We start from the raw sequence: 12,561 nt of genomic DNA, 5'->3' as shown, positions 1-12,561 counted from the left end.
ATAATCATCCCTTGATATTGACAATTTGGACATACGTTGCTAGTACTCACTACGATAGTCACCGCAAATCTGTTATCCTCATCTCATATCGCTCACTTAGATAAATCTCTCTTCTTGGTAATTTCTCGCTTGGACTTACCAATTAATCAATGGCGTGCGTGAGATCTAGTATATCTGCGACTAAACTGATTAATAATCGATACCTTCAAAAATCATTCGCTTCTTCAGTACCTTCTGTTAGTAAAATACATAAAGCAAATTTGTTCCAGAACCCTTACATACAGAAAAACAGCATATCAATCCAACGACAAATCAATCAAAAAAGAACTTTTGCTACTACCACCTTCAGGTCAAGACCTCAAGAAGATATACCCTCAACAATGAAATGCATTTTAATCAAAGATGGTAAAGGGCCATCAGATAACTTATATATGGGTGAAGAAAAAACACCTGAACCTGGAAAAGGTGAAGTTTTAGTTAAAGTAAGTAGATTTCGCTTCTTACATTGAAAAAAAGATCTAACAGGAATTGATTTTTTCTGCATGTCAGGTAAAAGCTTTTGGACTCAATAGAATGGATATACTTCAAAGAGAAGGTAAATATCCATTACCACCTCAAGCATCAAAAACAATTTTAGGTGTAGAATTTTCAGGTACAATTGATAAATTAGGTGAAGGTTCTAAGTTATGGAAAGAAGGTGATGAGGTGTATGGACTGGCTTATGGCGTAAGTTCAATTTTCGATGTAACACAAACAATAAGAATGGGATAAAAGGAAAGCTGATCGATGAGTTTATTTGGATCATAACATACTTTTAGGGAGCATATGCTGAATATATTGTTAATCCCGAAACAATGTTACTCCCCAAACCAAAAGAATTAAGTTGGGTTGAAACTGCTGGTATACCTGAAGTTTGGATGACAGGTCAGTGTGTAACTTGCTTCTTTATAAAGTCATTCGCTAAATACAGGTCTTTACAGCTACTCAAGCTTTAATGGTGGAAACACCTTTGAAAGAAGGTCAAAATGTGCTCATACATGCTGTAAGTGTGAACTCGTTCAACCTTGCCAACCCACATTGAAGCATCGGTGAAAGGCATCACTCGTAGCTCATTTGACTATCTTTAGGGGGCTTCTGGAGTCGGGATTGCGGCCATTCAAATTGCTCGTAAGCTTGGTTTATATCTTCAGTGATACATACTTTTTTACGTGGAAAATTAACTCGAGGAAACCAATTCCTTACCTCTAGTACATGTATTGAAAGCTGGAAAAGTATTTACGACTTGTGGATCAGATGAAAAAGTTGAATTCCTGAAACAATTAGGTCACAGTGATAAATTACATGTCATCAATTATAAGACTCAAGGTAGGTGTCCATCTCACCAAGTATTTCTACCTGATCATCCAGGTCTAAGAGAGCTAAGCTAATTGATTAATTTCATGCTATAGATTTCGCTGAAGAAATTAAAAAAACAAATTCAGGAGTTGATTTAATAATTGATTTTATCGGTAAACAATATTGGAATCAAAATATATCTTCACTTAATCTTGATGGTAAAATGTTATATCTAGCATTCATGTCAGGACCAAATTTCCCAGATGAAAAAGGTTCAGCAAATTTAGCCCAAATTTTGGGTAAAAGATTAACTATAAAAGGTTCAACGTTAAGATCAAGATCTTCTGAATATCAACATAATTTATTAGAAATTTTTAAAAAAAATGTTTTACCTAAAATTTTAGAAGGTGAATTGAAAATTAAAATACATAAAGTAAGTTTCAAATCAAATTAGCATCAATACATATATTATCAGAAGAAATACATTACTTACAATATCAATTCACACTTCTACTATATATAGACTTACCCTTGGACAGATATCAAACAAGCTCATAATGATATGGAAGGTAATAAGAATAGTGGAAAGGTGAGTTTTTTTTTCGCAAATGCCTTTCTCTCCATGAAATTCAGTATCATCTGCTGATACAATCAATTTCAATCAATTCCTCGTCTAGATTGTCCTTGAAATTCCCGAGTAATATGGCTTAGTATGTTTGAAGTGCGGTATGTGAAGGAAAACGAGGAAACAGAAGTATCTTGTACGAGTCAGCTATCATTATAAACCGATACAATTTATGGATAATCCTTCTGACAAGCTATTCTACTTTCATGTATGCATGTCTCTTGTCATCTGCATACGAGTGAGTATGCATGAAATGTGATAAACATTGCGAAAAAGGCCTCGTTCGACCCCTAAAATACGGCCGCTTCAATTCCTGGTGGGATCACGGAGTTAGACGATATGTCCGTTCGGTTTTTTCGTTGTTCGGTCTACTGTTTGAGCGAAACGACATGAACTCTGGTCAATAATTCCAAATGATTTGAAGCAATATATTCTTTGTCTAAACAAGGTCAGACGTATTACTTTCAAGACCACACCTCTAGCTAGCAATAGATATTGTCCTTGTCGGTGTACCCGCCTATCCCTTCCAACTTCACCGAATAATAAGCTTTAAGATCTGTACGGTAAAAAGCAGGATCGATCAAATTAAAAATGGCTTCAACAACTACATCATCCCTTCGACAGCTTACTCGTCAATCTACTATACCTAAAGTCATTCAACGAACATACGCAGCTAAATCTTCATCGTCTTCTTCATCTTCCTCATCATCATCTTCTTCTTCTTCAGGTGGATTACCTTCAAATGTACATATAGATTCAAGATCAGATATATTAAAACAAGTTTTATATCCTTTAGATTCATATGAACCAAATTCTTCAAGTCCAACAGGAACTTATCATTCAGATTATTTAAATAGATTAACAAAAATTATACCATCAAAAGAAATTCATGAAACTATTGAAAGATCATTTCAATTATATCAAAGAAATTTACGTGAAAAAAGAAAATCTTCATTAAATTCAAAATTTCAAAAAATGGTTCAAGCATGTAATGAATTAGATGAAATAACTTGTTCTACAACAAAAGAAAATTATCATAGAAGAATTTATGAAATTGCAATTTCAGAAAATAGACAATCTGAAAGAAAAGGTGATTTAAAAAATAATTTAAAAGGTAAAAAAACTATAGAACAAAGATGGAAAGAAACTAGAATTCAAGGTTTATTTCCAAGAGAACAAAAAATTCCAACTGAAACTAGAGGTAAACCTTGGGAATATGATTGGACAAGACCAGGTCATTAGGTTCTATCTATTAGAGTAGAATAGAAGGAAGTGGGGTTTGGTAATGTGAGTATTTTACATACATCCAGAGTACAGCACAAAAGCTGATGATTGAACCCTCCCATCAGGCAATAAAACAATCGCAGATATCAACCATTATATGTAATGAGTATAGACAAGCTACATGCATTGAGACTATTAACATTGTGTGGTTGAGGTAAAATGAATTGCTACAAATGACTTTTACGATAATGATAGGATGACACTTCATCGAAACAGCCCTTTCTTCTTTGATTTACATTGACTTCTTACAGCTCAACATCTTCTCCCTCTTCCGACATTCATTATTCTTGATCTTTCCAACTCTATCGTCTTCAAATCGGAAATCACCAAGATATCACGCATCTCTGCTAGCCCAATTAGCGCCAGCCTTGATTTGAGCGATATCTTGATCGTCATCTTCTAAGATTGATCGAAGGTAGACGATATCGGCTTTCGCTTGTCTGAGATCATCGGAACCAAGTTGGGGCAAGGTTGTTTGCTAATCGATTCGACAAGCTTGTCAGTGATGGTCCAATAAACCCAATGACTATCTAGATGAGGAAGACTCGATAACGGGAAAGGGGAGTGTGGCATCGATAACAAGATGGTACACCTTGACTAAGTAGCGAAGAAAGTGTAATGAGCGGGAACTACTATTCAGCACTTACCAACTTTCCTAATTTATCAGCAATGATATGTCTATACTTTTCAGGCGATTCAACTAAATGCGAATAACCTTTAGACAATTGATAAGGTCTTACACTCAGCCTAAAACAATGAGAAGGAAAGAGATCTGGATCAGCTTCTATTTTGGGGAGTTCACCGGTCCGAGTCAATCGGAATTTCGAGGGTATCAGGTTGAATTCTACAAGATGGAGCACCTTACGGTGGAGCAGTACCTTGTACACGAGCACTTGGAAGAGCGAAATTTGGTGTTCCGCTATAAGAGTAGAAAAGAACCTCAATACAAATCTTCTGTAATACAATTCAAAGTAGAATTACTGGGAAAATCTCTTAGGTTCACTCACGATAATATATGTGTAGCATTATGGTCTAAATCACCCTTTTCCTCTTCTTTGATTTGATTATCGATTTCCTTTAATCTTGTTTTATCTTCTATAGTAACTGGATAAGATCCTTGGAAAGAACCATTTCTACTATTTGGCATACTGTGTAAAGTGTTTGACTAATGTTTGACTTGTGTGAATGTGTGTATGAATATGAGCTTATGGTTTATGAATTGTCGTTCGTTTGTCGAATCACTTATATTGGTTGAGAATTCTTTTCGCGAATTCAACTATTTATACCTTACTTTTTATTCTCGAGTTAACAGTAAAATCGGAGGGGTCGTATTTTGGCGTTTATCGCAGGTCGGCCAATGACGAATATGGACAAAAGAGTGTATTCTCAGTGACGAAGACAGAAGTCTATCTCTTATAGTTTGTATCGCTGTTGCACGTTGCAAGTAGCAAGTGATGGTGTAAACGATGAAAAGAAGTTATAGATGTAAAAGAAGGAAGAAGAAAGGTTAGCTACTTTGGTTAGCATTGAAATTTTTATATATGATTATGGTGTATAAGGTATGACGTTGATTACCTATATTGTTTGATTGTTTGATTGTCAAAGGAGGGTATGAAACATTGTGATAGTCCTGTTTTGATGGTAAAATCGAATTTAAAGTTTCAGTACAGTCAACCATAGTAAATAAAGTGGGGAATAATCAGTGGTATCAGGTCAGTGCGCCTTCATACACGCTGGCCTGATGAGCAAGGTCACGTTGATATGTCCATTTTTAGTCATATTAATATCATCTCGGTATAAAGCGTATATAGTTGATTGTTTACAGAACTAAAAGTACATACAAATGGTTAATATACACATCCTCACCATGATCCACCATACAACAAGCTTCTGCCTTTCCTTTGATGGCAACTTCCTGATATTCGTCAAACGGGTGAAATGAAAACTTCGCCAGCTTTTATTTGAGCAACTTCACCACTTTCACCATTCAGAACAGTCAATAGATAAATCATATCTGCTTTGGCTTGTCTGAGTTTGTCAGCCGACAAATTGGGTAGAGAGTCTTGCTAGAAATGCATATCAGGAAAAATTAGCAATTGGATCGTGCTTTCACATGGATATATAAGACACTGCACATGGAGCTTTCGACGATACTCACCAGTTTTGCTACTTTTCGCGCTATGACTACATTCATACCGGGTTCTTCCACCAAATGGGCAAAGTCTGAAGATAAGGAGTATTGCGGTAATGTTGGTCTGAATAGGTAGAATTCGATATTTCGGTCAATACCGACTTTTACCTGGAGAAGAGATGTTTAAACTCACGAAGAGGTTTGGTCCTCTGAGAATCTCCTATATGTGGATGAAGGAGAAGGGGTTCCGTAGCTATAATGGAATGACATGCAATAAGTGCGTATTCTTCCTAACTACGCTGAAGGTATGTAGTTTGTTACTACTCACGAAGAGGAAGCATCTGATGAATAGTTCATATTGTTGATATGTGTTATATCGGTAAAGATATGATAATAAAGTATGAAGACGATAAATTTGGTTTGAAATGCTAGAATTATACTTGGCCTTACATATATATATATGCGTTGAATACTTGCTTGAATAAGTATGTAAACAAAGGGATTGTATTTACTCCTTTCTTTTCGTTTTACCCCATATTTATACCTTTGATCATATCAATCAATACCCCACAGTCCCATACCCCTCCTGCTGTCTCGCTGATCCTCTCTAGCTTGCGGGAAGCTATGCAAGCACTCATTAAAGGTTTCACCTTTACGCATCATAACGTGTGAATGCAGTAAAGAAGATCATCATGACATAATTAAACACCCTGTTTTCCTGAAAAGAATGATATAATCTGATGTCACCTGACGATAACTTAAATCATACAAAATTTTCTTTGTTGCTATTCTTGGCAAATGCTGCCCGTTCAGTCGGTCTCAATTGGTTAACACCACTGAAACTCGCGGAGTGAGAACTTGTCAGCGGTTCTTAGGTCCGCTAGCGTTATACAATCGTATTTGAGAATTGATTCACTTATTTTCAATCTCGACGAGCGCAGTAGAAGAGTGTCACTTCGGTTACATGTGGGGTTCAACATCTTTCCGGCGGTATCGTGTCAATTCTTTCTCCTGAAACGTGAAATCACAATCAGAACTCGTCATTTCAGACCCTGCATGAATATAAATACTTTCCACTCGCTCGAAGGCTTGTCTTAACGACTGATTCAGTTGAAACCAAGCTACAGGATAGAGTGGGAACCATATTGTAGTAACCCTTTATGAGCGATCTACACAGCCACACTTAATTTTTCCCATTCTAACAGCAACAAGCAGTCAGGCACGGTACAATGGGATCTTCCTTCCATACGTCATTTCAGTTTCGGCAAGCTGGGAATTGCAACTCGCCATTTGTCATTGGAGTACAGTAAAATAAAGGTACAATAGTGAAATGAGGAGGTGAAGAAGTTATAATAGCATCGCATGAATTCAGTACAGTAAGGTAATGTTAACAACTCATACTTCGGATGCAGCTTGTAAGGTGTAAAGTCTCGTCATTTCTTGATACCCTTAATCTGGAGAAAAAATGTCCATTTGAATGATCCAAAATACGCGAGCGTTGGTAGCAAGCGTTAGACCTAAGCCGATAGAGAAGGATACTAGGATGGCATTGAAGCTGCATAACCAAGATACCTCTTACCATGAATGATGTTCCTCTGATGTGAGCATTTGAACGGCTGGTTCCGTTCTTTACCGCTGGGCGTGATACTCACCATACGCTTATATAAAGTACTCTTAGTAGCTTTAACCCACTACTGTAAAGTTTTCGGACTTGTGCGTAGGTCGGCTGGTACGTAACGGGGAATCGGTCCGAAAACATACCGAAATACCCTATTGAAAGTTATGTATACGAAAACTCAGAGATACATACATGGGATGTGTAGATCATTGATACAGCCTGTAGACTACTCATGCTTGAAGAATTTGAGTGACTAACAAACAAACAGAACATCTGAATATGGCAACAGCAGTAGTACAAAGATCCGCTCCCGTGGCTTTTGAAGGCCACAAATTGGGATTCACAAAAGATGTAAAGATCGAAGATAATTCAGGAAGTAGAGTAAGTCCGCTATATAAATTACAGTAAAACTTTACATCATCATCATGTGTGCTCACACAATACGACGTGCTTTCAGATCGATCCAGAAGTTATTGATTGGTTACAACCAATATCGAAAGATGCAACTGATGAGGAACTCAGAGAACAATATGAAAGAGATGGCGTTCTGTTTGTTAAAGGTGTTATGCCACGAGAAAGAGTTTTAGCTATGAGAAAAAAATATTTTGAATATGTATCGTCATCTGGAGTACTGAAAGAAGGAACAGATCCAGTTGACGGTATTTTTTGTGGAGGTGATCCGCATAAATACGGTATGTATTCCACGGCACTACTTAGTTGATTATTGCGGAAAAAATGCTGAATGACTATTTCTTTTTATGCGTTTGTCATCATAGCTGGTCCAGGTGTTGCATCTCATTTAGGTGTAACTCCCGAAGAATGTGAATTCTTAGCTAAATCAATTACAGCACATCAAGAAGATTTCGTCAAAGGTTTCGCTAAAGATGAAAACATAATGTTAATGGTGAAAAGAATTAAACCTGATTGGGAAGAGCCAATTTTATTCAAAAGACAACTTTTGAGATCTAATATGCCCAATGTGAGTTATGTCTTGCTTTTTCGTATATGAGATGAATGAGTAAAGTTACCGTGAATTGTGTGTGTTTACTTACTTTACCGAATTTATAGTCAGAAGGTACAGCAACAAAAGTACATTTTGATCAAATCTTCTTACGTGCTGCACCACCTACATCATTAACAGCATGGGTACCTATAGGTGATATTCCACCTGAATCAGGTGGATTAATATATTTAGAAAGTTCAGTTCCATTAGGTCTTAAAATTGAAAATGAATTTACAAAGATAAATTCAAAATCAAGTGATGAAGAAAGGTTATCAGCTTTTAATGTAAATATGATGGATAGAGGTAATTTATCTAGAGATTGTGGTAAATTTTCAAAAGAAAATCCTAATAGTTCGAATGTAAATAAACCTAGAAAATGGTTAATAGCAAATTATGAAGCTGGTGATGTAGTTTTTCATCATCCATTTATGGTTCATGCTTCAGGAGTTAACAGGGATCCGTTAAATAGAATTAGATTAGCAACGGATTTAAGATTCGCTGATAAGATGGTTCCCTATGATCATCGTTGGGCAAATAAATATTGGACACCAGGTGATGGTCTATGATGATATTGTTAGGTTTAAGTCATTTTTGCACCATTGTTTGACATGATTTTGTATCTGAATTACGTGTGATATATCGATCATATGTAATGTTTTGCGAATATCCTTTTTTCCGTTAATAATGCAGTTCTTCCGATTAGCGAGCTCCACAGAGCTTTCGCAAAGGATATCTTGAATTGTTTGTGATTTTCAGGATTGATCAATTTCTATAATTTTCATAAGGCTTGAAATTATGGAAAAACACCAAATCGAGTATCAATTACCGTTAGTCACTTCTTAGTGTCATTCCGCAGGACTCCTTCCTTGTTCCGGAGGAATCGATAAAATGCAAATGCTGTAAAATTGATTTTCTAAAAACATATATACATGTGTTTGCATGCATTAAAACGAATTCCAGCTTCTTAATAATATTATCCCTGCTCCATAATACTTCAGCAATACAAAATGAGTCCAACAACAGCAGATGCAGTGTAAGTGATGATCCGCGACTACTATTTCACTGTACGTGAAAGAGGAAACGGCATTCTGATTTTCAAAACAGTGCAATCTATAACCCAAATGGTCCGGCAGCGATTATAGCTTTTATAGTCTTTGGGGGTCTGGCCATTACTTTATGGACTAGTGAGTTCCTTCATACAGCCCTTATCTGTTTGTTTGTTGGAATGGTCATTCCATATACCATCGAGAGTGTGTTAATGCAGGGCCGACAACTGACTTTTTCGACTGTATAGAATATTTCCGTTCCGGCAAACCGCGTCCCAAATATACTTTACAAACTATTCTCGGTACGACTTTTATGTCTTTAGGTTTTATTTGTAGATTTTCAAGAAGGAATCATATTAATGCATGGTCATGGTTATTTGAAACTCTAGTAAGTAGAAGTTATATGCAGTATACATATGATCTATGATCGAGTAAACCTCCCTTTCGTGGCCAATGTAAAGATTGGTTTTCATATGAAACCAGCTGACATTCCTTTTTGTTGATACTCGATAGTTTATTCTTTTGTCTCCATGCGCATTCCTAGCTCAAATGTATGGACTTGTACCTCGTCTAGCCAAATACATAAACGCAGAAAATACTTTGGTCATGAAAGGTCGAGTGGCAGTGATACTTTTCGTTATTATCGATATCACTCTAGTCATCGCTCAATTGGCAGGTACAGCTTTGACTATAACTTTTGGAAAGTTGGTACATAGAGGTGTTATCGTGAGCTGACTGAGGAGTGTAGTACCTATCAGATTTCCGTTGATCCTGGGGATCTAAGCTGATTTTGGTGTCTGCCTACACAGATAACCACCGCGGCTCTTTGGGTCCAGCTGGTTTTCTTTAGTATCTACTTTCTCATGAGTGGAATCTCCTATCATCGCTTGTAAGTTTATTTTCTCAAACTCTCATCGATATAAGTATATATATCACTTTACATAAAAACTGATTTGATTGATTGGTTATTGGCACCACAGAGCTCGATCGAATCCTCATTGGAGATCTGACGGGAATACCAATAAACTGTTTTATCTAATCTTGCTATCTAGTATTTTACTACTAGTATGTTTTGGGATCAGATGATTGTTTATGTTCATGATTACGATTTGAAGCTGAGTGTCATCTCTCCGTTGAATCGCAGATTCGGTCAATCTATCGAGTGGCAGAATACACATCTGGGTAAGTCGAGTTTCACTTCACTTACTAATACTTCCTGATTGCAATATACTCTTTGCTGATGAGCTCTGTAACCTTGAAATCCCTAACAGCGCCGATAGTAAAGTGGCTCAGAGTGAACCTGCATTTTACATTTTAGATACTTTACCAATGCTCGGTTTGATTTCTCTATTCGTGGTTGTATGGCCTCCTAGTCTCCTTGAAAACCCTAAACCCACCACTCATACATCTGATATCTCAATAATATAACCATTACATTCAGCTCATTCCATGACGCGTTATAGACTATAGACATCCTATCTATGCATTCTGATTCAAACGTTCTCGTAAATTTGATGAGTCAATTGTTGCAGGTCGGAGTTTATGGTGGGATCGCCCTAACCCTCAAGGGACTGTAGCCAATTGAAGGAGGCCCACCATTCAGAGTCGGTTGGTAAGCAGTTGAACAAATCAGCTCCTAGTAATTCATCTTGAGAAGGAGGATCGGTGGAATTTGAATGATCTTTCCATGTAGGATCCGTTTTGATCTTATCTATACTTTGTATTATACCCAAAGAAGCAGGATGGGAGTCTATAAGATACTTTCTGTATTTCTTCAAAAGGCTAAAATCGAATGATACCTCCTCCTGGGAATGTAATTGTTGAATTGACTTGAGTGTAGCATAAGGCAAAAATGACATAATGAAATTCCAACAAGGTAGTTTTTCAGCAGGAATATTCCAATTTAACATGAATTCGATGGTTTCTAGAGTACACCGTACAAATTTGTTGCCCAAGAGAGGGATTGGAGGTGAACGGATATCATGTCCTAAAGGTGAAGGTAAATTGGGTCCAGCTTCGGTAGATGCTCTAAGATAGATTGCTGATTCCATCTGGAGTGAGAGAATGTAGAGATAATTGCTTGTAGATACTATTCACAGCGAAATAAAAAGAGAATATGAAGATTTTGTTTGTAATTCGTTGTGGTCAAAGAAAAATTGTACTCACGTGTACTTTCTGTGACTCGATCTCTCCAACTCCTCAAACTTTCGCACAAATCATCCGCAGCGTCAATTATGGATTTTGTCTGACTATCTTCGTATATACGAGATACACGCAGAGTGCGTAAAGCAGTAGAAATTGGATAGAAGATTTCATATAGTTCTGATTCTAGCCAAAGGTGGTGTAGAGATTGATCCAATGAAGTTGCTAAGTCAAGTGAGATGACATCCTTGAATCTGAATGCAGGTGTATATGTGCCAATATGTAATGAGCACGAAGTCGAGGCGAAGAAGGTGTATCTAGTTTCACATTTATACCACGTTAGTCTTATTGAATCCTGCTCAGAGTTCGAGACCACTTACATTTGCGATTGTTGTAAAGAGCTGTACCACTGGAAAGGTTACAAATGATCAGCCGTCGGTTTTAACAATTCCACGTAGAGAAATGATTTGTCCGATTTTAATGTACCAAGAATACGTCGAACAGTAAAGGTTGTGTCCAGTCTTCAGTCAGATTCATGGTATCCTCCTGCTTTAGCCTTTCGACTTTCTCATCTAATCCAAGAGCAATTGCCATATTTAAAATGTGTCCTGAAACGTTATAAGGGTCAAAAGGTTTCTTGATCTGAATGGCATGAGGTGAAGGTGGAATACGTAATAAGATTAAGAGCGCAATCAGATTTTGACGATTCGGAGGCATTGAGCAGACTGTAAAGATATTTTGATGTATCATTGAGTCTAATCGACTTTGCAGTGCTTTGGGCGGATCTAAGCGCATGGCAACACAGCGAAATAGGGGATTCGTTTCAATGTCGGAATGCTTTAGTTGTGTGTGAAATAGTATACTATTAGATAAACTTTGCAAGACACTGTGAAATCAAAGTCAATCAGTTGCATTTTGAGTTCCAGCTAAATGAGGTCAATACTTACTTATCCAATCTTCTGTTCATATCTAATTGCGTTACTAAACCAGCTTCTACGGGATCTATCAATATACATTCTCTTGCTTGTCCTATGCCTCCTAGGATCTGCCAGATACTCCCTGACCAATGTTGATTCCTCTGATCATATCGAATGCTACCAAACCTATCATCTTTAGTCTCTGAGTTGGCTGTTCGTAATTGGTTGGGAACGGATTGTCGATGAAGTAACTGCACTAGCATATTTTCCATTTTAGCTGTACGTTGCTCGATATGCATCAAGGTGGATTTATCGTCTTGACCATTTTGAGAGGTATCTAAGCTTATCGGTACCCTTTCAATATCTTGTTCATCGACTGTGCTTTCTTCAACATGTCCATCAGCACTTCGCATAGAACATTCTGTACCCAATAGTCTACACCGATGACATCCGTTCTCGG

General features: G+C 37.1%; 7 protein-coding genes across 7 annotated transcripts; 4 read left to right on the top strand and 3 right to left on the bottom strand.

Moving 5' to 3' along the window:
- Window positions 1–380: 380 nt before the first annotated feature.
- Window positions 381–2,036, top strand: L201_003994 (uncharacterized protein; the record flags this gene model as incomplete). Its single annotated transcript, XM_066219742.1, has 9 exons — window positions 381–482; window positions 550–726; window positions 819–924; window positions 981–1,042; window positions 1,128–1,167; window positions 1,249–1,365; window positions 1,449–1,768; window positions 1,859–1,924; window positions 2,013–2,036. The coding sequence occupies 9 exons, from the start codon at window positions 381–383 to the stop codon at window positions 2,034–2,036; spliced, it is 1,014 nt and encodes a 337-aa protein (XP_066075839.1).
- Window positions 2,037–2,551: 515 nt separating this feature from the next.
- Window positions 2,552–3,202, top strand: L201_003993 (uncharacterized protein; the record flags this gene model as incomplete). Its single annotated transcript, XM_066219741.1, has 1 exon — window positions 2,552–3,202. One exon carries the CDS (start codon window positions 2,552–2,554, stop codon window positions 3,200–3,202), a length of 651 nt encoding a protein of 216 aa, XP_066075838.1.
- Window positions 3,203–3,578: 376 nt separating this feature from the next.
- Window positions 3,579–4,391, bottom strand: L201_003992 (uncharacterized protein; the record flags this gene model as incomplete). The annotated part of the gene is made up of 4 exons (XM_066219740.1): window positions 3,579–3,722; window positions 3,892–3,991; window positions 4,110–4,163; window positions 4,252–4,391. 4 exons carry the CDS (start codon window positions 4,389–4,391, stop codon window positions 3,579–3,581), a joined length of 438 nt encoding a protein of 145 aa, XP_066075837.1.
- Window positions 4,392–5,169: 778 nt separating this feature from the next.
- On the bottom strand, window positions 5,170–5,732 carry L201_003991 (uncharacterized protein; the record flags this gene model as incomplete). The annotated part of the gene is made up of 4 exons (XM_066219739.1): window positions 5,170–5,310; window positions 5,403–5,499; window positions 5,569–5,628; window positions 5,704–5,732. 4 exons carry the CDS (start codon window positions 5,730–5,732, stop codon window positions 5,170–5,172), a joined length of 327 nt encoding a protein of 108 aa, XP_066075836.1.
- A 1,540-nt stretch (window positions 5,733–7,272) lies between these two features.
- L201_003990 (uncharacterized protein) lies at window positions 7,273–8,562 on the top strand (the record flags this gene model as incomplete). The annotated part of the gene is made up of 4 exons (XM_066219738.1): window positions 7,273–7,374; window positions 7,451–7,685; window positions 7,770–7,972; window positions 8,062–8,562. The coding sequence occupies 4 exons, from the start codon at window positions 7,273–7,275 to the stop codon at window positions 8,560–8,562; spliced, it is 1,041 nt and encodes a 346-aa protein (XP_066075835.1).
- Window positions 8,563–9,003: 441 nt separating this feature from the next.
- Window positions 9,004–10,470, top strand: L201_003989 (uncharacterized protein; the record flags this gene model as incomplete). Its single annotated transcript, XM_066219737.1, has 8 exons — window positions 9,004–9,029; window positions 9,101–9,180; window positions 9,291–9,430; window positions 9,556–9,768; window positions 9,852–9,931; window positions 10,023–10,107; window positions 10,187–10,224; window positions 10,314–10,470. The coding sequence occupies 8 exons, from the start codon at window positions 9,004–9,006 to the stop codon at window positions 10,468–10,470; spliced, it is 819 nt and encodes a 272-aa protein (XP_066075834.1).
- Window positions 10,471–10,598: 128 nt separating this feature from the next.
- Window positions 10,599–12,514, bottom strand: L201_003988 (uncharacterized protein; the record flags this gene model as incomplete). Its single annotated transcript, XM_066219736.1, has 5 exons — window positions 10,599–11,131; window positions 11,209–11,501; window positions 11,565–11,593; window positions 11,671–12,070; window positions 12,132–12,514. The coding sequence occupies 5 exons, from the start codon at window positions 12,512–12,514 to the stop codon at window positions 10,599–10,601; spliced, it is 1,638 nt and encodes a 545-aa protein (XP_066075833.1).
- Between the last annotated feature and the right edge of the window lie 47 nt (window positions 12,515–12,561).

This window comes from Kwoniella dendrophila, chromosome 5 (assembly GCF_036810415.1).
Source record: "Kwoniella dendrophila CBS 6074 chromosome 5, complete sequence".
Classification (NCBI taxonomy): Eukaryota; Fungi; Basidiomycota; class Tremellomycetes; order Tremellales; family Cryptococcaceae; genus Kwoniella; species Kwoniella dendrophila.
The sequence above is the reverse complement of the archived record's forward strand: the minus strand, read 5'-3'. Positions and strand labels throughout refer to the sequence as shown.